The sequence below is a fragment of the Pinus tabuliformis genome, chromosome 9 (assembly GCF_031772625.1).
Source record: "Pinus tabuliformis cultivar Carrire ecotype Pingquan chromosome 9, CPIR1, whole genome shotgun sequence".
Taxonomy (NCBI): Eukaryota; Viridiplantae; Streptophyta; class Pinopsida; order Pinales; family Pinaceae; genus Pinus; species Pinus tabuliformis.
In genome coordinates, this window is record NC_142307.1 from 843,565,029 (window position 1) to 843,591,478 (window position 26,450).

Genomic DNA, 26,450 nt, shown 5'->3' on the forward strand with positions numbered 1-26,450 from the left:
AGGAAGAACTCCTGATTTTATGAAGTTTTCCTAAACTGTCTAATTATTTTTATATAAATACATATTTTTATAGAAATCTAGGATGCTTGTAATATTGGGTTGAATTTTTGCCCATGTTGTGTTGTAGATAAGGTTGTCATCAAGAAGACAACCACAAAGTTGTCCAAGTATGATTAAAGGACCTCATTCATGAGTTGCTAAAATGGTGTTGGTTTATTTGTGAGACCAAATTGCATAACTAACAACACATAGAACTCTTGAATTGTTTTTCAAGTGTCCTCTTTTGCTTTAACTTGGAAGTTCAGCCTTGACGATAATGGCTCCACAAATTCGGTCCACTAAATCTTCAATTCTGAAGAGAGAGTGCCAATGATTAACGATTATCTTGTTTAGTCTATAGTCAATACACAATCACCATGTTATATGCTTCTTCAATGCTAGCACAATTGTAGCTCTATAGGCGATAGGGAGAAGTGCTTGTTCAAATATGTGCATCATCGATAAATTCTTATAATAAATTTCTTCAATTTGCGAAACAAAACTTGCATCCAATACAAAGTCTCATAGAACAAAACTTTGATGCAAATCAATCATGTGCTCAATTGCTCTAACAAGTTAAAGTCTTGTTTACGACCTAACACATTGTAGTACTTCCAAACGAAATTTGTATCCAATACAAAGTCTCATAGAACAAATCTTTGATGCAAATCAATCATGTGCTCAATTGCTCTAACAAGTTAAAGTCTTGTTTACAACCTAACACATTGTAGTACTTCCATAGCAAGTTCTGTTATTTGTTGTCTTACTTGGTTCAAGTTATAGTTGATCTCTTGACATGAATGTAAATTTTCCTGTAGGTTAATGATCAAAAGTACAAACTTCTTAAATGCATTAATCAATCTGTGTCTAAAATAAAAGATAAGAGCTAGCCAAAGCCAAAGCATTCATGCGGTTGAATGTGTTGAAAAGTGTACCGAAGAAGGTCCTTCTTGACTTGTGCCTCAGTCAAGAAAGACCACAAACAGTCTTCCTTTAGAATGCACGAGTTCCTAGGAAATAGGACGAGTCATGGAGCAGTTAACTCATGTGCAAGAGTTGGAGGCTCAGTTTTTTTTGTCTCCAAGTGCGAATTTATTTTTGGAAAAGGATAGAGTGAGAGTCTCAGTGTCTAATTGAGGCTAGGATGAGTTACAAGAGTCAGTTTGACTCAGTTAACAAATCAGTCACAAGTCCGAGTTCTAAATTTAAACTTGCCAGTTATAGCTGAGTCGAAAAGCTTAAAAGGAGGACGAAGGCACCTTTGTAATTCATTCTTGTATGCACAGGTTGTGTGTGTGAGAGCATCTTGCTAGCAGAGCGTGTAAGGAGCAGCCTATACACAGTTTTGAGAGAAGAGAATTTCCTTGTGTTGTGCGCTAGGATTTAGGGAGAAATTCCTAAATAATAGGGGCTAAAGGTTTGCGCTAGGAAATAGGGATTTCCAGTGCTAAGGAATAGGAGCCAGATTGCGCAAGGAAAGAGGAGTCTGATCAGAGGTTCTTGCAGGGAGTTTCAGCTAAGTACTAGCAGAGAGAACACTTGTGTTTTTCTATTGAAACAGTTTGTAAAGAAATCTGATTGCTCAGAAATTTTTCTCAATAAAATCTACAGCAAGTAGAGGGTTTTCCCAGTTGGGTTCCCTAGAAAATTTGTGTCTCTTGTGTAATTGTGTCTTTATCTCTATGTGTAATTCCGCTGCTTCTATCGTTGAGAAATTGTGTCTTGGTGAAAAGAAAAGTAGTTTCAGATTGTTCATGCTGGCAGCAAGCGGAATTTCAAGGAAATTCAACAGAATGCTATGAATTACAAGTAGGGAACCTCAAGGTCAAGTCCTCGAGCTGCCTACCTCTATGATGTACTTGATATTGTGGGCCTCTCAATGTCCCTACCTAGTTAGGCCCACTAAGTCTACACTGCTCACTTTACATTGGGTACCATCCTCCTTTATGAAATTGTACTAGTTCAATTGATATCTGAAATCAAGATATAAGTCCCAAAGGTAGGAGATTCTAAAAACTACAAAAACTTTGAGAGCAAATTTATTGCACTCTACTTCAATGATATAAATGTAATCAAAAAATTAAATTAAATTTTGTTTGTGGTGGATAGCTCAACATTTCCTAGCTTTGTCCCAAGGAGAAAGATTTCTCATGTGGTGGCACTTCTAGCTTATGTTGGCTCACCAACAGTCTTGCAATAAGATTATTTTGGCTTCCTAGGTCAATTATTGTCATTGGTGTCATTTTGTTCATTTGGATGTTCAATTTGAATAATTGCTCTCTTGGATTCACATGTTGCTCTATCAATTGATTCCTTACTACCGACGTGTTTCTCCTATCAAAATCTTTTAAAGTACATGAAAATATAAAATAAGCCTAAGGGTGAGGTGACGAGACATGGTTGTATAGGAGTCGATTTTATCTAGAGCAAAAGGCTTGACTAGACTAAAGAGAAGTGAGGAGAAGTGCAGCAGGGAATTTCAGGAGAAATTCAATGAGGCCGAGTTTAGGAAATAGAGAGGCCGAGTTGCTAAAGAGGAGGACCGAATTGTGGAGGAGGTCGAAACCAGTGTTTTAAAATTCAGCCGAGCCGATTCAGAATTCCTCTAGATCTGTTGACTATGTGCTTGTTGTTGGTATTGTCGGTCCTAGTTTAGCCTTAGGAGCTTCTCACTCCCGTTCCTCTACCATTGTTGGCTCCTTCTCATGAGATCTCCTAAGGGTCTCGTCCTCGTCAAATCTGACATCCCGACTCAAGATCACCTTCCTCTGTCCTAGAATGTAGACTCGGTAGGCCTTTGAGACCTCATTGTAGCCCACAAATACACCATTTTCTGACAAGGGCTCCAACTTAGTCTTCATCTCTGTGGGAATGTGAACATAAATTGGACTATCGAAGATGCGCAAATGGCTCACATTCGATTTCACTCCTGTAAACAACTCCTCAGGAGTCACATCCTCCAATATCTTGTGAAGACTCTTGTTCTGCACATACACAATTGTATTGTAGGCCTCCGCCCACAAAATCATAGGCAATTCCTGATCATAGATCATTGCTCTCGTTGCCTCCATTATGGTCTTGTTCATCCTCTTGACAACTCCATTCTGTTGAGGGTTGTAAGGTACCGTGAGCTCCTCCTTAATCTCCGCTTCCCTGCAAAAATCCTAGAACTCGTTGAAGGTATACTCGCCCCTATTATCAAATCTTAGCACCTTAATCTTCTTCCCAGTCTAGTTCTCCACAAGAGCTTTGAACTCCTAAAATTGATTGAAGACCTCATCCTTGGTCTTCAAGAAGTAGATCCAAGTTTTCTTGGAATAATCATCTATGGATGTCGCAAAAGTATAAGGACCTTCTGATCAATGTCATAGACATAAGACTACAAATATCTGAGTGCACCAATTCTAACACTCAAACTTAGTCTCGCAATGAGGATACACAACTTTGGCCTGCTTGCCAAGTGCACACCCTTTACACACTGCATCCCGCTCCACCCTAATCTCTGGGAAACTAGTAACCATCCTCTGCAACATAGGGAGAGCTCTGTAGTGGAGTTGTCCCATCCTCCTATGCCAAATCTTGATCTGGTTGTCACTCTCATGTATCAGAGCCTTCACCGACTGTCCTCTCAACAGATAGAGATCCCTCTCCCTTCTTCCAATCATCCACTTCTTTCTGAGATCAATCCCTTTCAACCCAACAACCACTTCACCTCTCGTAAAGTTGACCTCTAATCTTTTGTCTTCTATGGCCGAAATTGAAAGGAGATTTTTCTCCAACATTGGTACATATAACACCTTGTTCACCTCCATGATATCACTTGAGTCCATCTGAAACTCAATACTCCCAGTGCCTTCTACTACATACTTGGCCTTATCACCAAGCTTCACATGTACATCCTTGGGCCCTTTGGTCATGTTGGTGAATACGTCTCGAGATCCTGTCATGTGACGAGATGCTCCACTGTCCACGAACTAGACACCTCTCATGACGGTTCTAGAAAGGCAAGACACTAAGGCAAATTTTTTCTCAAATTTCTCTGCCATCTCCTCCATCTACGTAGTAGTTGTTGTAGTAGTCTTTCCCTTACCCTTCTTCTTGTTTGGACACTGACTGGCAAAATGCCTAAACTTGTGACAAGCAAAGCATTTAACTTTGCTCATATCCTTTTCCTTCTTGTTTTGTGAAGATCCTCCTCCACTCTAGTTTTGCTTGGCCTTCGCTTTGCCCTTTTTCGCTTGTGCAACAAGAGCAAGCTCATCTTTCTCCTCGACACCCTTTCGCTATCCTTCGGTCAATGAGTTATCCTAGATCTCCTTTTGGATGAAGTTATCCCACAACCGGCTCCAATCAGGAAGCTATTGTCTAGCAATGATCCCATCCACAAAGGTGGTTTAGTGCTTAACGAAACCCTTTAAAGCAACTTTCACTAGATTCAAATCATTCACAGTTTTCCCAACAGCTGCAAGCTCATCACAAGCCTGCTGGATCCTTGTGAGGTAAGATGTCATGGTCTTAGATCTGTTCATTTTGATGTAGTTTAATTTCTCTCACAAGACCATTTTTCTGTTTTCATTTGAACTTTGATAAAGACCGGTAAGAGCTACCCACATCTGTCATTCAGTGTTCTTCCCTGATATGTGAGGAATTATGTGATCTCTTACACCTTCGAAAATTATGCAACTTGCTTTCATATCTTTGAGTTTATGCTCCACTGCAAGGTTTGGATCTAAAGGAACCTGAATGCCTCAGTTCACAATATTCCACAGACCATTCATGATTCATCTTCAGGATCACGGTAATTCACCCCTTCCAGGGACTGAAATTTGCAACCCCATCCAACATGTCTTCATATCGCAGACTGCTCAATGATGCCATCTCCACAAATTGACCACGACCACAAAACCTAGCTGCAAAATTTTAAAGAAAATAATTTTGTTGCTGCAAAAAGGAAATTTACTGTTGCAAACCCTAGTGATCTTTGATCTTTCTCAGAGTTATCTAGAAAGCTCTGGTACCAAGTTAAATTTCGAATACTAGCCAGATTTATTTTCTCACGACAATTTATTTTATCCCCAACATTTTTTTATGTACTCAAATAAACACGGAATAACCGAAAAATAAAATCGCAAGCATTTTTAACTTCTAGAAATAAATATATGCAGCGGAATTTAAGTCAGAGAGATCAATCACACATTGCAAAAATAATTCACCCACAACAATTATCCGTCATCTATTAATCTCAAAAATATGGGTTTTTCACTCAGAGATAGAAGGAGAAATACAATATTCAAAACCTGTAACTTGACTCCCACAAAATGAATTCAACTCTAGGAAATCAACCTTTAAAAGAAATCGTCCCGAATAAATTGGCCCAAATACTCAACCAACAAAATCTTCCTATGCCCTCCTTATGTGCCACTACTACGCATTAGGAAAACTTGACCCTCTAACAACTCCATCCTGCAATCTCCTCCACTCGCACTTCTCATTCTCTGTGTTTCAATCCACTGAGCCACTCACACTTAGAGAAAATCCCTCTCTCTTCGTGATGACTCACTCACTTGAGTTATGTGTGTGTATTCACCTCTTCGCTAGGCCTCCTTTTTAATCTTCATTAAGCCCAAATCCCTAACCCTAATCTCCTTCTAGAACATCTTGGAGATCAATGGTTGAGATTATTTCTAAGTCACTTAAATAATTAAATTATTTATCCTTAGAAAATGACTTAATAGTCCACAATAATTAATTGACTTTAATTATTGTACTTTTCCTAAGTTAGGCTTAGGAAAGAATAGCAACTGACACTAATAAAGGTGCTCGAGATTGATATAATGATACAAGTTGATGCTACATGTGATGCATTCTATAACAATCTTTGACTATAAATAGTTGGCTTATGTTGATCAAATCAACTTATTGGTCAATTAGGAGAAAAGTCTAATACTTTGGAGTCACAGATATACAATTAGTTTTCTATATTAGTATATATCATACTAATTTAGTCTCTTAGTGATCATCAATCTCTCAAATTCACCCAATTTAGGGTGCGCACTCGGTTTCAAATTCTAGCCAGGAGATTCTTAATAAAATCCAGAAGGGGCTATAATCCAGGGGAAAATTTAGTATGTAACTTGATCTTTCTACATATCAAAGTTAATTAGATTGAATCTAATTGGTATTCAATTTTAGGCTGATAATGTGTGTCAAATTTCATTAATGCACACATAGACAGTGACCTAATGCTGTGATCAAATTTAGGACACTTGCAAACATTGATGTAGGTCAAGAAGCTTTGGGAAAGTAGAATTTGGTGATTCTATGGTTTGGACAAGAAGTAATTATATTTTAGCAAGAGAGAAACCAACAAAACTGATATTTTTTGGATCGTAATGAGTGTCTCAATTTTTCAAGCTAGAAAGCATGCTTGATTGTGTTGAACCATCCAATAATAGAACTCTAGAAGATAAAGATAAGATAAGATAATTTTATTAATGTCCAACAAATGACCATAAACGGTCAACGGGACTTGTCGGTTACAATGATTACATCATGCCAAGCCGGTGGACCAAACGGTCCCCTTTAACATTTCTTTTAAAAACTCATAGATTTAGAAGTTTTAGTGAAGGAATTTAACACTTCGTTTACAATATAAGTTGAAAAACATGAGTGATCAATGCATCTATGGCCACAAATAGTATACCTACCAATCCTGGCTTAACTTGCCCATGTAAATGATTATTTTGGTTACATCTATTGTAACAAGTGTATTCAAAGTGGAAACTAGATTTTTAACTCCAACCTGTAAATGGAGATATTTATGACGAAAACCTGAAAACTATTCGTGATAATTGGATACTTTCGTACTCAAGGATATGCTATCTCATAGAACCTTAGGAAAGTTGAAGGTGATTGTAGAGCTTCTTTGGTGGAATGGCTTCATATAGCATCTTTTAGAGCAAGGACAACTACCTTTTTTGAGTTGGTAGGAATTTCAATGCAATGTGATGAGAATTTTTTATCTTGTTTGGTACAAAAGATGTAATTTTTTACAATAAATTTCCCATTATCATTGTGTAGAAAACATGCCTTTCCCCGATCTAGAGAAGCTACAAGTAGGTGAGTAGGAGTATCTATTTTGCTAAAGTCACATTGGACTAGCCCTTGAGAGGCAAAACATGTCTTTGGGGGAATTTTAAGTGAAAATCCCTAACCTTAATCTCCTATGTGATCAATGACTAGGATTGAATCCTAAGCCTCACTTGATAACAACAGTTGAGATTATATCAAAGTCACTTACATAATTTTACTATTTATCCTTAGAACTTTGGCTTAATAGTTCATAATAATTAATTAAATTAATTATTGTACTTTTCTGAAGTTACCCTTAGGAAAGAAATCAAAATAAGTACCTAAAGAGGCAACCAAATATCTTCTACATGCTAAGACCCCTGTTAAATTTCAAATACCAGCCAAATTTATTTTTCACAACAATTTATTTTATCCTCAATAATTTATTTATTTACTCAAATAAACACTGAATTATGAAAAATAAAAACGTTGGTAATTTTAACTTATAGAAATGAATATATGCAATGAAATCTAAATTAGAGAGATCAATCGCACGTTGCAAAAATAATTCTCCCACAACAATTCTTTGTCATCTATTAATTTGGAAAATATGGGTTTTTCGACTCACGAAGATAGAGAGAGAAATACAATCTCTGGAACCTATAACTTGACTCCCATGGAATGAATTCGGACCAGGGAATTCAGTGTCTAGGAAATCAACCTCCGGAAGAAATCGGCCCAAATATTCAACCAAAAAAATCAACCTACACCCTCCTTGCGTACCACTACCGTGAACTAGGAAAACTTAGCCCTTCAACAACTCGCCCTCCTCCACATCAAATCGATCTCCCTCCAGCAACTCGACCCTGCAATCTCCTCCGCTCAGCCTACTAGATTCACCCTCAATCCATTTCCACTTCTCCTTCTCTGCACTTCAGTCCACTAAGCCACTCACACTTAGAGAAAATCGCTCTCTCTTCATGATGACCGCTCACTTGAGTTCTGCGCATCTTCACCTCTTCGCTAGGCCTCCTTTATAATCTTCATTAGGCCCAAACCCCTAACCTTAATATGCCTTCTAGAACATCTTGGAGATCAACGATTGAGGTTATTTCTAAGTCACTTAAATAATTAAATTAATTATCCTTAGAAAGACTTAATAGTCCACAATAATTAATTTACTTTAATTATTTTACTTTTCCTAAGTTAGACTTAGGAAAGAAGACATAAATCACATACTGCACCAATCAAGCACCTAAGAGAGGCAAATAATGTCTTCCACATGCTAAGACACCAAGCCTATGTAGAAGACCTTCCGAAGCTACCACTAGCTTCAACACTCCCTCCTAGCAAGGAAGGGATTCTCCACCACCCCCAACTTATCTCGGTACTTCACAAACTTCCCTTTCACTAGAGGCTTAATGAGAACATCTACTACCTACTCCTTTGTAGAAATGTACTGCAATCTCACAACACCTCTCTGGAACCTGTCTCTAATGAAGTGATATTGATCTCGATGTGCTTGGACCAATGATGAAACACAAGATTCTCAGAGAGCTTAATGCAACTCTAATTATCACAATGAATCATTGTTGGTCCCATTTGTAGATCAAATAATCTTGCAAGCATCTTGTGAAGCCACACTACCTCACAACTTGCCATACTCGCCACCATGTACTCTACCTCTGCTAAGTAAGTGCCAATAATTGTTGCTTCCTGGTTGAACCATGACATCATGGTTGATCCCAAGCTGAAACAACATCCAGATGTGGAATTTCTGTCCACTACACTTCTTGCCCAATAAGAATTTGCGTACACCTTCCACTCCACTCCTCCAACTCTGACATATCTCAATCCAAAGTCTACTGTACCTCGTCGGTACCTCAGCACATGCTTCATTGCCACCCAATGAACTTGTCTTAGCTCCACCATGAACTGGCTGAGTGTGTTCATGACAAAACATATATCTGGCCTAGTGTTGACTAGATACATCAAGGAACCTATGAGTTTCCTGTACAACACTTATTCAGCTTCAGAAGCACTAAATTTCTTCAGGTTAATGATCATTGGTGTAGACATAGGCTTGCAATCCTCCATCCTGAACCTCCTTAAGATCTCAATTGGATACTTGCCATGTCCAAGGAAAACCTCTCTTGGTTGTTGCCACACCTCCAATTCCAAAAAGTAGTGCATCAAGCCAATGTCATCCATGTTGACTCCGAAGCAAGATCCTCCTTGCACATCCCTATGAGCTTCTCCAATCCTGTCAAGAAGAGATTGTCCACATCAAGTACCAAGATGAGCAGTGTTGTCGCTCAGATTGTACAGGCACTGCGACAACAACTCAAGGCAGGCCTCGAGGGTTGTCACTCAGATCCCTGACCTCTCCGTTCTAGCTGGTGTCCCAACAACAGGCCATGGGGGATAGTCCCTATGGAAGATGGAAATGATAGACAAGTTGGCAACCAACAAGTCTGGAAGACACAATTGAGTGGCCTAGCTACTTGGTTAATTTTAGCAAGGCTAAAAGATTATATTAGATTGAATTGTGAGACCAGTGCCTTATGGAGTCAACTTCTCGCTTATTACCAATTAAATGCCAAGTAAACATATGGGCAATCGTTGCTTGAATGCTTCACTAACCTATATGCTATGCAAATCCTAAGAGCTTGGTGAAATGCAAAATCTTGGTTGATTTTAAGTTAAATGCCTATTCCAGGTGTAACCTTTCTCTTAACTGTTTTGGAACTAGCCTCTAGAGTAGGTTGTGGGATGGAAGCCCACAGCTAGGCAAGGAAAGGCATGTTGAGGCCTAATTAGACCTGCGGCTAGGCCTTGGAGGCCAAAAAAGGCTAACACTGAGGTCAAGAGGGCTAGATGACGGGCCTAGGGGAGGATGTTGGGCCTAAAGGCCTCAGGAAAATTGAAACCCTTGCCCAAAAATATTATCTTGCTTCAATTCTTCAATTTTACTGCAAAATTCTTCAATTGTTGGCCCTCCAAATTTGTAGAGGCTAGATTTTACACTCAAGGGCCTAGATCTAGCTCTAATCCAACAAATTTCATTTAATCTCACCTACTGAAGTAAATTTACAATTGCCCAAAACCCTAAGATATACAAAAATTCAAAATTCCCCAAAACCCCAAAAAAACCCAGCTGCAAAATAAGGGTTAGAAAATAAAATAATTTACAAGAATTATTATACAAAAAATATTTACAAAACATACAAACGTATAATGCTTAGAGAAATTTTGAAGAATAGATTTTTTGTAGATCTTGACAATGGCTAGATGTATTTCGAAAAATAAATGTTAAACCACAACATTAGTGAAGTTAGAAAATCAAATAAAATATTCAAAATCCAAACATAGTCAGTTTGTGCCCACAATTTGTGAACTTGGAGCCCAAGGGCTGGGGAATCTGCAAACTATATATTTCCTCAAGAAGAAACCATTAGAACATACAATGAATCAGATCACCTAAGATAAGCCCAAAACTTACCAATAGAATGTTCCTATCATCTACAATGAAATAACGATTTAATTAATATTTTAAGCACAATATAGGAATGCACATACCACAAATCAGCAAGACAAAGACACCATGAACTACACCACAAAGTCTTTTATTATGATGATCAAAACATTCCCAGCGGGACAATGGTTTTACACCAGCTTTTACAAAGTTACATCAAGAGCAGAGCTCAAGATCAAGATGAAAATAGAAGCAAAAAAACCTTTTATTTATAGAGAAATTCCTCCAAGTGGAAAATAACGGCTAGTTGGCTTGATCCCCGTCAAAATAATCTCGACCATTGATAACTCCTTGATCAACTTTTAATCTCTGCTGGCGAAAATATTTATTTTTGAGGAATTTTCGAATTTCTCATCAGAACCATTTTTTATTAGCTCAAAAAATAATTATAAAAATTTGACTTTGACTTAACCACCAAGGGTCCAAATTTTCTTGAAATTTCCAATATTCCCTTAGTGGAAAACCTCCAAAATTTAACTTCTTCTAGACCCACGAATTTTTCCACTTGAAGAATTTAATTTCTCTCACATTTTAACTTTTTACTCTAATTAATTAATTTTTTGGTTTAGGATTTAATTTTATTTTTGCCAGAAAAATTACTTAATTGACACTTGAATGGATTAATTATTTTTTCCGCCCTCAAATATTTTAGCCATGGTATCTAAGTACGAGGGACCATGCACTAAAATATTTTTACATAAGATTTTACAAATTCAACCCTCAAAGGGGGAATACCCGTTCGTTATAGACCCTCAAAATACATACCCATTTTTGCGACACAATATGATCTAGTAAACCAAGTGGTCTATAATAAAATAATTTAGCCAATTAGCTTAAATTATTCCCAAATCACTTTTACAAAATACTCGACTAAAACACTAAGACTCACCTAAGACTTCGACAATAAATTCCACCCTAGCTTTGGGGTGAGGTTGGAGGGAAAAACTTTGTTGATCATCCGTGTTTAGAAACACATACGAATCAGTGAGACAAAAAACCGCCTAGGATGAAATTTATTGCCAAAATAATAGGCTTACCCAGGTTGTTACATAAATACACGGTTTACTAACATCATTTACATTACAAAGTTGCAGAATGGGTTTACAATGACATAAGAATTGTTAGCTGATGATTCTGAACTTTGAAAATTCCTTCAAGCTTTCGGACCCTACTTCCTTGGAATGTTGAAAAAAATGGGTGCAACAAGCAGCTCACCCTCAACAACTACATAGTACAAGTTTGGATCTGCCTCACTCTTGGTGAAGCCCAAACCAAGAAGATATCCATCGATCCTGGCATACCATGCGTGTGGAGCCTGCTTTAGCCCATAAAGACCCTTCTTCAACCCGCATACATGGGAATCTCTTCCATACACCTCAAAGCCCTGAGGCTGCTCAATATACACCTCCTCCTCAATCACTCCATTGAGGAAAGTAGTCTTCACATCCATTTGATGTATCCTCCACCCCATCTCTGAAGCAATGGACATAACTGCTCTAATGGATGCATATTTGACGACATGTGTGAATGTCTCCTCATAATCCACTCCCTCCATCTGGGAGAACCCTCTATCCATGAACCTCGCTTTGTATTTCTCGATATTGTCATCAACTACACATCTAATCTTATAGATCCATTGAGAAGCACAAAATTTCCGTCTAATCTTGGCACTATATCCCATACACCATTGCTCATGATGGAGCTATACTCCTCTATCATGTCATCCCTCCCATACACCTCAAAGCCCTGAGGCTACTCAATATACACCTTCTCCTCAATCACTCCATTGAGTAAAGTAGTCTTCACATCCATTTGATGTATCCTCCACCCCATCTCTGAAGCAATGGACATAACTACTCTAATGGATGCATATTTGACGACATGTGTGAATGTCTCTTCATAATCCACTCCCTCCTTCTGCGAGAACCCTCTGGCCATGAACCTCGCTTTGTACTTCTTGATATTGTCATCAATTACATGTCTAATCTTATAGATCCATTGAGAAGCACAAACTTTCCCTCTAGTCTTGGCACTATATCCCATACATCATTGCTCATGATGGAGCTATACTCCTCTATCATGTCATCCCTCCAAACCTGCTCATCTATAGCCTCCTCAAAAGTGGAAGGCTTAGACTCGCTGATGTTGCTCGACAATGCCAAATAATTGGATAATCTGGTAGGTTGTCTATTCTACTTGAAAGTGTTGCTAGGAGCCTTCACATGCTCCTTAAAATCTCTCAAGGTCTGCTCAGCCCATCTCAGCCTCCTCCTGGTAGAGCTTGAAGGAATATCCAAATCTTACTACCGATGTCAATTTAATTCTTGGATCATGCATACAGATGTCATTCATAAAATCAAATACAAGTTTGTCTCGGCCATTCTATTATATAACGCTTGTAATTTCCATGCTTAATGAAACATCTAGAAAAGTATTCAATCAAATGCAAGAACTGAAACAAATTTGGATAATATGTTATTCTAAGAGAACTAAATAAGCAGTGAAAGGATCATAGCTCGAGTGGTTTGGTGAACAATTTGTTTCCCCAGCTGCGTGGGTTCAAGTTTTTGGAGACATGTTTAAATAGTTTTAAAAATCAGCTGGTCTAAACCGAAAACCAGTCAAACCGGTCGGTTCACTAGCAAAACTATCCAGACCAGCCAAAAAACCCAGTGAGAGCCACCATTTCGCCAATTTTTCAGAAAAAGGGACCTAATTGGCCGGTTCATTGCTAAGGTTATTCTTCAAGAAGTTGTTACACTGTTGATGCTTGATGCCACTGTCATCCTTCATAGGTCTGCTGCCTCTAAACATATTATCAATCTCAATAATCAAGTCACACAATTATGTCACTCAAGCATCATAGTTTCTTTGTCATACTAATTTAGTGCATGACCCACAACCCTTAAGTCTACCTTCAACTTCATAAACATATCAACAACAACATGTGCACTAAGGATACTAGTAGCATGTGAACCCTGTAAGGCAGTCTCCTTGATGCTAAAGGTATTCCTTCCTCACAATGATTAGACCTTCAAGACCTTCAAAATCCTTATCTAATTTATGCTAAGAACATGCCTTTGTCTTGAAGATATATTATCATTGATCTGCTTGCAATGATATGAAGCCCTTGCCCTAAAGAAGAATTTGCTCTTGGCCCTGGCCCTTTCGATGAAACCCTTACTACTAAATAACTTCCAAATTTCTTCACCGTTGCTTCATCAACTGACGATGGAATCAGTGTACCACAGATCACTTCTTTCAAGTACTTTAATAGAGATTGTGAGATGATGCAATTGATGAACTCGAATAGACCTCCTTCAAGAACATATTGTAATACTGAAGACATCATCTATGCTCAAATTCTTAAGGAAGCTTCGAGGTTAGTTTCAATGTGTTTGTTTCAGGAAGAGGCTCAACAATATTTAGACAACTCTAAATTTTGTCTCTGAACCTAGTTAGGGTATTGTTGTTAGCCCTTTTCAGTTCTGATATATATTGTCTCTGAACCTGGTTAGAGTATTGTTGTCATCCCTTTTTAGTTCTGATATATATACAGTCAATCACACCATTACTCTGCCAAAGACGCAAGCATACATAACTCTGCATATTATGTAGCTCCTGTTGATGATCTTGTGTCTAGTAGTGGTGATGAATTTGATAATGATGGGGAATGATCATGTTGATCATTGATATGTACCAGTAGAGTTGTAGTCTTGTAGTAGGCCAATGGCCTCATAGCTTGTAGCATTATTTTTGGACTTTATAGGCCATTTAGAGCCTCATTGCTTATGTATTTTGTCGATGATATGTATTGCACTCAGTGCCATTTTGATATATTCACCTTTGCATGGCATTATAGATGAGCAAACTTTGCATATTTTGTCTCTAATGTTTTGAAATCATGGTTTTAAATCTTAAAAATATTTTTTTCATTAAAAAGTAATTATGTTATGTATTTTTTAAAAATTGGCTCATTGTGATCTGACCATTCCCAGTTTGACTGGTTCCGGTTTGAAACTCAGTTTATTAAGTGGACCGGACCAATCACCAGTTCCAGTTTTTAAAACTATGGTTGTAACTAGCTCGTTTGTGGCATTTATGAAATAGTTGTTTGGTGTAATAGTGGCAGCCAATCTTTTGAAGTTACCGATTCTCCAAAAATTCTCATTCCAGTTAAAAAAAAACGAACTAAAGAAGTAAAGATAAAAGGCACTTTCATAAAGCAATTAAAAATACCAATTGATTGATATTTAAAGTCAATAGAGCAAAGATATGTCTAAAAATTACAAATAAAAGCATGAATTCAATAAGGTTGAAGAATGACGAGTCTTTTATCACTCATTCGCAAAGAAAATGGCAAATAAGAGTAAAATAGTACCAAATTCAAAACAAGCATTTCAAACGCGCATAAAAAAAGTCATTGTACAAAAAAGTATACAATATTCTAAAGAACATGGAAAGTATGCAAGAAGGTGCCACGATTTGAAAAGGAAAACATTACAAGATTATAAATAATATCATCAAAAAAATTTAAAGGGAAATTCCACATCTAAATCAAGTTGAATGTTGAAGCCATCTTTGAGTCTTTTACCATGCCACTGTGCTTTACAAAGAAAATATTATAGTATGAGCTTTTTAAACGCATCACTTCTAAGTGCACCCAAAGGGGGTGCTTAGAAGGTGACATGACCTATCAATCACACCACTTATTAGCATTCACGACAACCACATGGCAACAAATAGTGGCACAAGCCAGGGAGAGCATGCAAAATGGGTGGGGTCATTTGGCCCATGATACTATCTATAAATCCATCCAAGCAGAACATGAAGAATAAGTAGGCAATGGCTACAATAAATGCCTTGAAGGTTCTGAAGCAATTTGGGAGAAGATAAACCCATGCTTAGCCATAATGATGCTTGTACCTACCATGAATTGGAATTTACCAAAAGAATGATGATAAGGTTCATTATGACTATGCTTCTCCTCATGATTGTCCACTACAACCATATAATGGCTTCCCCTATAGCCTCCACAATACATAGCATACAAGGACACCTAACGAAGGAGAAACAAAAGGCAATCAATGGGGAAACAAGAAGCTATGGATTGTACAGCTCTCATTCTAATCTATGAACACAAATTGACAAAAGATGACAACCTCGAGGCTAATACACAAAACACACCTCCAATTCACAGGGACCAACCTCCAATTCGCAGGACACCCTGGGAGACTAGGGAGCAACAAACTAGGACAAGGAAGCAACAAATAGAGGCTCAACAGATTACAAGAGGAATTCAAGGCCATTGTGCAATTCCTACACAAATCAAAAGAAAAATTTAGGGAGCACACCAGAGATACCAATAGGAAAAAAATTGATGAACTGGCTCGCCTCATTCCAAATTCAAGCTTCTCCCAAAGCAAAATATGTACTCCTTAACTATGGAACTATTTTGGCACACAAAGCAATTAACTGCATGCCACCTAGTCTCAATGGACAAGAGCAACAACCTGCCTCAAAAAGAAATCAAGGAGGAGCTCCACCAAATAAATGACACATACTATTTTATGTTGCAAGCCATCTCAGGTTCAAAGAAAGCTACAAAGGTCGAGGCAAAGGAAGATGGAGAAGAGCATCAATAGGATGAAGATCCCTTGCACCCTATGTCCTTGAATGAGTATGAAGACTAGCAAACAGAGGATCAGGTCCAATTCTCCCTCTACCCCTATTTATTTATGTTTTCTACATTTCTTTTTATTTTTTGTACATTATAGTTGGTAATGGCCAGCTGCCATAGGCCAAGACATGCCAAACTCCATTTCCTAGTTTTTTATTTTGTTACAAAAGCTAAAGGCCGAACAGCATAAAGACAGTCTTAAATTTCGTTTTAAAAAATGTTCAAAGTTCAAACTATATGCTTGACAAGTAATATAGAGGTTTCAGGTTGAGACACCTCCCCTAAAATTCTCTGCCACATGTGTAATCATTTTTTGCCGAGTAACATAAATGAATTCCTACCCTTAAAAAAACACATCACTTCTAAGTGAGTGTAACGAAATTTATGGAAGTGTATTTAAAATCTCAAAAGATGTAAAGACCCATTGTAAGAAATCCAACAATATTTAACAATTTCTCCATGTCCTATCAGGGAAAACAACCATTGTCTGGTCATATTTAAGGTCAAATTAAAGTTTATTGTCTGGAACTTACTCAATCCTACATAAGATCCAATATAAGGTCTGCATAAGGACAAACCGAACCAAAGACAAAAAACTTGCAAATTAATATTATTACAAGCTCCCTAATCCTTTATTATGGGTGCTTTTTATATATGCTTATTTAAGTAAACACTACATTTGTGATTTATGCATCAAATGTGTCACTTTGAAATCTTTTAGTAGTTACAGCTATGACAAGCTTGATCATTTCTTGTCAAGAATCATACCACTCTTAAGAAAGAAGTGCAAGTGAATGACCAAAAATGGAAGTCTTATACATAAAGTCCTTAGATCTTCCTCAATGAACATTGTATCGCCATAATTCAAGTCAAGAATATGTGAGATCTGTGGATCACACTTTGTGCACAAGTCAGAGTTCAAGAGGACAAATATGATCAAGGCTTCCACTGTGGCACGAAGCAACTTGAACTCTACAAGGGCTACAAGCAGTGATGTTTATAATATATATAACCCCACCTGTTGCAGAGACGCTAAAGGCTCTGTGGGTAGAAGAGCCATAAAGCTTAGCTTGTGATGAATAGCAACCCTGCTTAGTGGTGCAGAAATGGTTTTTGAACAAGACAAAAAGGGGGGCAGTCAGAGCCTACCACACAGGATATGCTAGGATCGGAGCTTCAGTGATCAAGTTTGTATTTAGAATAAGCAAAGGGGTTCCTGTGGAATTTTTCCTGATCGTGAATATTATTCTAGAAAACATAGGGGTTGACAAGTGAGTTTTATTGGACAAAATGTAAATTTGGAGGTTTGACACGTTTTGGCCCTCCCTGTAAGAGACAAGTTTTGTTGGGGAGGTGGGTTTCTTTCTGCAATGTCACTTTCTTTCTCTGCTCCAAAGCATATTTACTGTTTTCTTTGAACCTTGTGGCCTTGAAGTGCAGTAATTAGGGAAGCTCCTTGATTCTTTGGTAGTTCTAACGTTAAGTGGAGTAATTCCTTCAATTCAATCCAGCTTGTTTGGGTCTTCAATTTCATCCCATTTTGATGCATCTTCCAAATCTCTCAATCCATTTTGGAATGAAAGAGTACTGACTGAATCAGTGAATTGGCAACAACTTGGTTCACAGGTTTATTTTTAAAGAGAATCCATTCAGCTATGGCAGCATGAGGTAGAATCTGCATAGCCATGGATCTCAGAAAGGACTTGCCAGAGAAAATCCAACTGCACGGAGATGGTTCAGAATGAACTCGTTTGGGACTTTTGTCTTATCCCATTTTGATGCATCTTCCATATCTGTCAATTCATTTTTAGAATGACAAAGTATCAGTAAATTAGCAACTTGATCCACAGGTTTATTTCTGTAAATCTAATTTGCTATAGCAGCATGGGCTAGAATCTGCATAGACATGAATCTTTGACAGGGCTTGCAAGTTGCCAGATAAAATACATCTGCAACAGGATTCTAGTATGTGTGATGGACATATAATCTAGGTGAAAAATTAAACTTTTATATGCAGAAATTTCCATGAGCATGTCATTCTGTGCCAAAAGAAGTTAAATACAAAAAAAAAGAGCGCAAAGTTCCACTAGTGGTTGACGTGAAATGAAACATTACAATTCTTGTGAAATTAGTGATCACTTCAATGAGGCTTCTTGAATTCAGAAAAGCTATTATCAAGTTCATACAAAAAGGGGGGAAAACAGGACCATCCGAACGCCACCTCTCTTTAGTACCTCATTTGACTGCCCTGTTTTGTACGTGTATTAACACCAGAGGGCTTGAAATGCCACTAACTGTATCATGTCAAACCCACTTTCTCAATCAAACAGAAAGACAATTGAAAGCAAAAGTAGTATACTGAGCTATATTCTAGATTCTAGAATGATCTTTTAAGAACAAAATACGAATTCATGAGGATACTGTTGAATGATGACTCATCGGTGACATCATATATCAGAAGAATTCCCATTGCACCCCGATAATATGCTGCATAACAAAAAATATTCATTTGCAGATATGAGAATTAGGCAAAACATTATAGATCTGAATCTCTTGTGATCTAAATCTCAAATGACACAACTGACATTCACTTTGTAGGAATGATGTTCTTCTAGTGCCGAAATATCAAAAAGAAAATAATAAATATACGGATTCTTACACAAATGAGAAATTTACCCGCATATACCATCTTAATTCAAGTAACGATATTCGACTTGATTCTAAGAAAAAAGGTCATATAGACCAAGCAGGAGACATCTTTCTATTCTCGATTTCATTCGACAAAAAGAGGTCTCGTAAACCGAGCAGGAGATACCTTTTGATTCTTGACTTGATTCTAAGAAAAGAGGTTCTGAGTCCAAGCAGCAGACATTTTTTGACTCTCAATTTGGTCTAAGAAAGAGGTCCTATAGAACATGCAGATCTCAAAGGACGCTAAAAGATTTATTTTGATATGGAAACAAAATGAATGAATCAACGTAACAATCAGAGTCAAGGAGACCAACCAGTGGTAATAGTGCGGAAGCGCTCTTGACCAGCCGTGTCCCATATCTGTAATTTGATCCGCTTTCCATCTAATTCGATGGTCCTAATTTTGAAGTCAATCCTGCAAAAATGAATGTTACTATTAGAAATCAATATAGACTTACTTGTTTTCCTTTAGAAGTCCTTTTCAGACCTACCTGGTCTATAGCATCGCTTTTAGAAGAATAAAAATCCAGAGCCAAATTTAATCAAAAAATGGATAAAATTTTCGAGTTTTTAAACTTCGTTTCTGCCGTTGAAATCAAATGGCTCAGTGAATCAGCTACATACCCTATGGTAGTTATGAAACTTGTGGTAAAGGAGTCATCAACAAAACGCAACAGGAGGCAACTTTTACCGACACCTGCAAAAATATAAAGGAAATAGCATAAGCGACTACGATTTCAATCAAATCAACCTAAAAATCAAACCGTAAACAGATAAATCTCAAACGGTGTATTATCATAAATCCTATTCAAGCAGCCCGATGAGGACATCTTATTTGATTTTAATTAAATGGTTCTACAGGAAATTTAGGAGTAACAGGTAGGCTCTGTAAGCTTCTTACCGCTGTCGCCGATCATCAGCAGCTTTATGAGGTGATCGTAGTCGGCCCGGGCCCTCGTAGCCATCCCGATATAAACTTCTTTCTAAATTTCCAACCAAGCGATCTTGCAATCGGTAAAACAGCTGAATCCACACCAATCAGGCTTCAGAGGAGGAAGGATCGGACCCCAGAATTAGCCAATCCGAAAACGTAGAGGACCAGCTCGATACAGACCGCCTGAGCAATGTTCGCGCCAGACTCGATGGGGAAAAGGGCATGCGATGCTCAAATGCCCTGCTAATTTGTTCAAATTCTATTGCTTCAGATTAAGACCATTTTGCTTCAGATCGGGCCACTCATTTCAATATTAGAATTCGCTGCCCAAAACGCCCTTGTCAAACACAAATTGGAAACAGAAGACTCAGTCTATATTTACCTACACGCTTGCTCTGTGTTTAAATTCCGATTCAAACCGTGATTACCTCCTCCCATAAATCCGCGTATCTTTTAAATGCGAATTAATGAGGCCTTGCGGTCCAAAATGAGATGAGATAAATTTATTAAAAAACTCGTGAAACAAATTTTAAAAAATTTATTGTTGTTTTGGAAAATGTTAAACGCGTATCATTAATTCGAATTAACTTTTGTTTGGAATTTTTGCAAAACAAATTTAGTTACTTGAATTGGAAAAATATTTCATTTTGGAATGTGATGTTTTTAGAGATGTTAGAAACAATATGTTAACATCGGTTTTTTGGCATTGTCTTTTCAGTGAGGGAACTATTAGAAGGTCGGGTGAGTTTATTATTAATTTGAATAATAAGAAAATGGAATTGCAAAAAACAAAAAAGCTACTGGTCTCATAGACTATAGCTATGTTAAGATTTCATTCATTCTAATAATATTTATTGATAAGAATTATGTCAATTTTTCCACAATTTTTTTTATGGTATGTCAAAAATATAAATTTATTAATAAAAATTTGCAATTATAATATTTTTAATTTGTCTCATCACATTTAGTGGTGATGTTTGGCTACAAGGATTAGATCTTTTGGTTGAGTCCATGTCAACCATCTTTGTTATTAATAGGTCATGAGTTCAATTCTCGTGACACTCTCGAGGTTGTTGAGCTTGTAAGAAGTGATCCTTTCGTGTACATTTGTTCGATATTGTCAATCCAGGCAGTACAGTGTTTACTCCAACAATGATTGAGACCTCCAAGTAGTAGTCATGTATCGTCGCCTCTCTCCAGGCGATTGATGCTCGAGTGAATATAGCATGTCAGGTTCATTCCTTCTGCATCTACTTCATGATCTACCTTACGATCGCCTTGATGCGTCAGTTAATGTTCGAGTCTCCATCATTAAAAAACCTTTGCTATTGAGAGGCCATGAGTTCAATTATCTCGACGCTCTTGAGGTCAAGCTCCATGGTTAAGCCGGCAGGAAGTGATCCATTCATGTAAATTTGCCTGGTACAAATATTAGCAGTCATCGATCTCTGGGGACAGTGAACCACATAGAAAAAAAATTAGTGGTGATGTTCTTAAAAAAATCTTGATAAGAATATTTAGATTTTTTTCAATTACATATTATAAATTTGGATTTTTTTCAATTTATTATTATTAAAAAAATTTACTTAAACTGTAATTTTAATTATTATAATCTTGTTTTTAATATTAAAATTTTAATTTCCCCCCCCCCACTTTTTTTTTTTTTTTACTCGCTGCGCTTGGCAAACGCTCTGCTAGGTCACGCCACTGTTGAACCTGCTCTTTTGGCCTCGGCCCTTAGCCATGGCCCCTCCGGATGCAACCCCAAAGGCGGCTGCCGCCCAACAGGCCTTCTCCGCCCTTGTCAAATCCTTACCCCCACAGTGCCCTCGCCCAGCAATCTCTAAGTTTGTGAAGAAGCTAGATGTTCTGCAAGAGGTGATCCTTCCTCCAGCTCTTCCTCGCATGGCAGCTCTTTCATTAGCAGAACGAGGTCTCATCAGACAATTCACTGGTCTCTGGCCCTCTCCAAAGACAATGCAAAGGTGGGTCGAACGAAACTGGTCTGATAAAATACAAGGCAAAATCTCCATCCGCTTCTGTGGGAAAGGGTACTTCACCTTCCATTTTTAATCAAGAGAAGACAAGGATCTAATATTTTGAAACGGACCATATTTCATGGACTCCAAAGGCTTATACCTCAACAAATGGACTCCGGATTTCGACCCCGAATTGGATGTCCCTAGTGTAGTCCCAGTCTGGGTTCAGCTCCCTCACCTTCCTCTCCACTGTTGGGGAAACAAATCGATTCGAGCCATTGGGAATGCTGTTGGAAGATTTATTGATCGTAGTGAGCCAAAAGATAACATGCAAGCTTGCGCCCGCATATGTGTTGAAGTTGATCTCAGCAAAGGCCTCCCTGAGGCCATCAAACTCAAAGTGGATGACTGGACGCACATCCAACAATTGGACTACGAGCAAATCTCGTTCAAATGCAAGGTATGTCACGAATATGGCCATTTTGCCAATCGCTGCTCTAAATTAGTTGATGTTGAAAATGTTTCACAAGATGAGCAATGGGAAACGGTCAAGAAAAAGAAGATTGCCCCAACCCCAAGGCAAACCCTGAAGCTACTCCTCCCAAGACTAATACAGCCACCCCCTCCTCCTCATCTCTCTTAAACTCTTCCACCCCCTCCCTTGCCCATGCACTCCCTCCCCCTACTTCATCCAATCCTTTTTCCGCCATTTCCCCCCTGAAGACAACCCCCCTTCCATGTCCCAAGCTGATGCCATTGAACCCACCCCCCCTCTGCTTATCTCCTCCTCCTTTTCCCACGATCCTCCCTCTTCTAGATCTACCAGGAGTTCTTCTAAAGAGCACGGTGTAACTATGGACACACAAAAAAAACAAGGGCTAGGAAGGAAGTCTTCAAAGCAACAGAGAGATGAAAACGCTCAAAAGGATATTGCCATGGGTATGCAGAACCCCATAGAAACCTACATTTTGGGGCAAAATAATAAAGAAGCAGTGCACAAGGAACAAGGAGGGCGAGCAACTCTCCGTACCCCTCACACTCAATGATGAAAGTTCTATCCTGGAATAGCAGGGGACTAGGGCACCCCTCCAAAATTGTTGCCCTAAAAGATCTAATAATACATGAAAAACCAAAAATCCTATTGCTACAAGAAACAAAACAAGGACACCAAGAAATGAAAGGAATCATTGGTAAGCTAAAGCAGTATAATGGATGCATAAGCGAATCAAGGGGTGCCTCCAGGGGAATTGCAACCCTCTGGAATCACAGCATTTGGAAACACATAACAGATACAGTCAGCCAGTACTGGATTAAAATCGCTCTAGAGAGATTAACAGATAACCAAAGGATTGTCATCTATAACATTTATGCACCAATACACTATAGAGACAAAGAGCAGTGTTGGACTTCCCTCAAAACAAACATAGATGAAGAAGGAAGCAACGATATTATCCTCGGTGGAGACCTCAATCTCATACTCCACCCTAATGAGAAAAGAGGAGGTTGTTTTTCTCGTGACCCCTACAAATCACAGTTGAAGACCATCATGCAGGATCATGATCTAGTTGACGTTGTTCCAAAAAATCGCAGATTCACTTGGAATAATCGCAGATTGGGCAAAGGTAATATCATGGAAAGGCTTGACAGGATTTTGGTGAATGTCACGCTCCTCTCATCTTACTCCACTGCTTATGCCGTCGTTCTCCCCTACTGAGCATCTGATCATTACCCCACAACTCTTGTTCTTGAAGCTCATTGCCCTTTAGGGCCCATACCTTTTAAATACAGCCCACTTTGGAGCAACATTCCTACTGTCAAAGAGATTGTCAAAAACACACGGTGTCAACACATAGAAGGATCGTCAGGATACATATGGGAAAACAAGTTTAAAAGAACCAAATATGCCTTGAAGGAATGGGCAAAAAACTACTACACAGGACAAAATTGAGATAAAAAACAAATTGGAAAAAATTCACGGCATAACAGAGGAACGAGGGCTCTCCCAGGAATACAAAGCACTCGAAGGTGATCTCTACTTCCAGCTATATCGTGCCAATAGAGCGGAGGACCAAAAGTGGAGAATAAAATCAAGGCAGCTATGGTTGCAAAGAGGAGACAAAAATTATGCTTTCTTTCATAAGCAGGCCACTATCAGGAAAATTAGGAACAATGTTACCTCCATCATCGATGTTGAAGGCAATCTCCAAACCACTCAAGGAGCTATCAGAAAGGCAGCCTCAGATCATTACAGTGCTCTTTTAACATAAACAAAAGAGGTGGAAGATTACTCAGATCTACTACAACACCTCCCTACTGAGATCAGTAAGGAAATCAATGAAAACCTGATCAAGGAGATCGAAGAAGAAGAAATAAGAAGAGCTATCTGGACACTCCAACCAGACAAAGCTCCTGGCCCAGATGGTTTCCCCATTTGCTTCTTCCGAGCTTATTGGGGAATAATCAAAAAAGATCTTGTCAAAATGATAAATTGGACTCAACACAAGGGTAAAATTGGAGGTTTCACCAATGCCACCCATCTTGCCCTCCTTCCTAAAGAGAATCAACCTTCATCCTTCTCTCGATTTCAACCCATTTCTCTTTGTAATTCATCTTACAAAATTCTGACCAAAATCCTCGCCTCTCATCTTAAACCTCTCCTCCCCTCGCTCATCTCTGAAAATCAAGGAGGCTTCTTGGCCAATAGGCAAATTTTTGACTCAATTCTCCTCGTCCAAGAAGCTATACACTCCAACCAATCTAGAAAGGAAAAAGGTTTCATTCTTAAATTGGACTTAGCCAATGCCTTCGACAGAGTTAGACACTCATTCCTCCTTGCTGTTCTACAGAAAATGGGGTTTGTTGCGCCCTTCCTTGACCTCGTCAAAGCTTGCATTTCAGGTCCTTGGATCTCTCCTCTCATTAATGGCAGACCAGGGCCATCCTTTCAATCCTCTCGAGGGCTAAGACAAGGTTGTCCCCTTTCTCCTTACCTGTTCATCTTGATGGTTGAGGCCTTGGACTACAATCGACATGTCGGTCTTATCACAGGTATTAAGTTTGGGAATGGAGTTAAAAACATAAACCACTCTCAATTTGCTGACGATACACTATTAATGGGAGGAGCCTCCAATATAATAGCTCGTCATTTCAAAGCCCTCTTAGACAAATACATGAGCTACTCAGGAGGTATGGTCAACCATCTCAAAAGTTGCATCTATGGTTGGAACACTTCTACTCAAGTCCTTCATAACATCGCCAGCACTTTTGGGGTCCCTTGCAAATTAGACTGGGGACATTTCACTTATCTGGGCATGCTAGTGAATGCTGGTACTCTGAAAGTTGAAGTATGGGACACTGTCATAGATAAAATGAAAAGGAAAGTGCAGCAATGGGGCTCCTCTTGGCTCAATCCAACAGGCCGCCTAGTTCTCTTAAAAACAGGTCTTTCTTCTTTTCCCTTATACCAATTCACGCTTCTGCAAGCTCTTGCTAATTTTCATCACAAAATGGAAGCCATCCTCCGTCATTTTCTTTGGCAAGGGGGGGAATGAAAAAAAGAAGTACAATCTTATAAACTGGAAGTAGGTCATTCAAACCCAGGAACGTGGAGGTTTAGGAATCAGATCTCCCAAGCTCCTAAATCTGGCATTTGGTGGCAAGATTGTTTGGAGATTCATTAGCGGCCAATCTGCTTGGTGGAAAAGTGTGTTGGAAGCCAAATATCTAAACTCTCCAAGACAGCACCTCTTGGATTACGATATCCCTAATAGAGTTTGCTCTAAAATCTGGAAGTTGTGCAAGAAAGCAATCCCCTTTCTTGCCCAAAACATTTCCAAAGTCCCCAAGGGTGGCACCAACATCAAAATCAGAGCAGACAGAATAATGGGACAACAACCTATCAGCAGCAAACCTGGAACTGATCAGATTCTCTCCTTCTTTGACAGCATAGGGCTTCATTACTTGGACCAGATATCTCAGTGGGATACCCAATCTCAGACTTGGACAAGATGGACCTTTCCAACCATACCCATAGACCTCGAAGCAAGTTTTGCTAATCTCCAAGCCCACCTCCATAGCATTGCTCCAATTAAAAAAAACGGCAACGATGGCTTCCGTTGGGATCCTTCAGGCTCCAATTACACAATCAAAGTCGCCCACCAGCATATCTGTAACAATGAATACCCCATGCCCATTTGGCCGCATTGGAAAATCGTCTGGAAATCAGAGACCATTCCAAAAATAAAATTCTTCATTTGGGTCCTCCTAAAAGGGAAAGTTCTCACATCTGATAATTTGCAAAAATGAGGCATAATTGGTCCATCCCGTTGCCCAAACTGCCAAGCAGCTGAAGAAACCATCCAGCACCTCTTCATCGCTTGCCCCTTTGCCACTGCCTGTTGGAAAGAAATCTATCTTAACACCCATCTCCCCTGGAGCCCCCATAACTCCATTGTTGAAATTCTGCATCTTTGGAAGAAGAACTATCTGTGGCAACGAAAGAAGAACAATATTGCCAAAAGA

General features: G+C 38.7%; 1 protein-coding gene across 1 annotated transcript in view; it reads right to left on the reverse strand.

Moving 5' to 3' along the window:
- The window catches only part of LOC149151421 (ras-related protein RABE1c-like), a 95,285-nt gene extending 74,865 nt beyond the window's left edge, over positions 1-20,420 (reverse strand). Inside the window, exons 1-4 of the mRNA XM_089440012.1 lie at positions 19,918-20,420; positions 19,641-19,713; positions 19,331-19,431; positions 18,747-18,812 (exon numbers count right to left, since the gene is read on the reverse strand). Of these exons, the coding sequence (XP_089296138.1) occupies positions 18,747-18,812; positions 19,331-19,431; positions 19,641-19,713; positions 19,918-19,981 (304 nt within the window). The 5' untranslated portion in view covers positions 19,982-20,420. The remainder of the gene's footprint in view (positions 1-18,746; positions 18,813-19,330; positions 19,432-19,640; positions 19,714-19,917) is intronic.
- Positions 20,421-26,450: the final 6,030 nt, after the last annotated feature.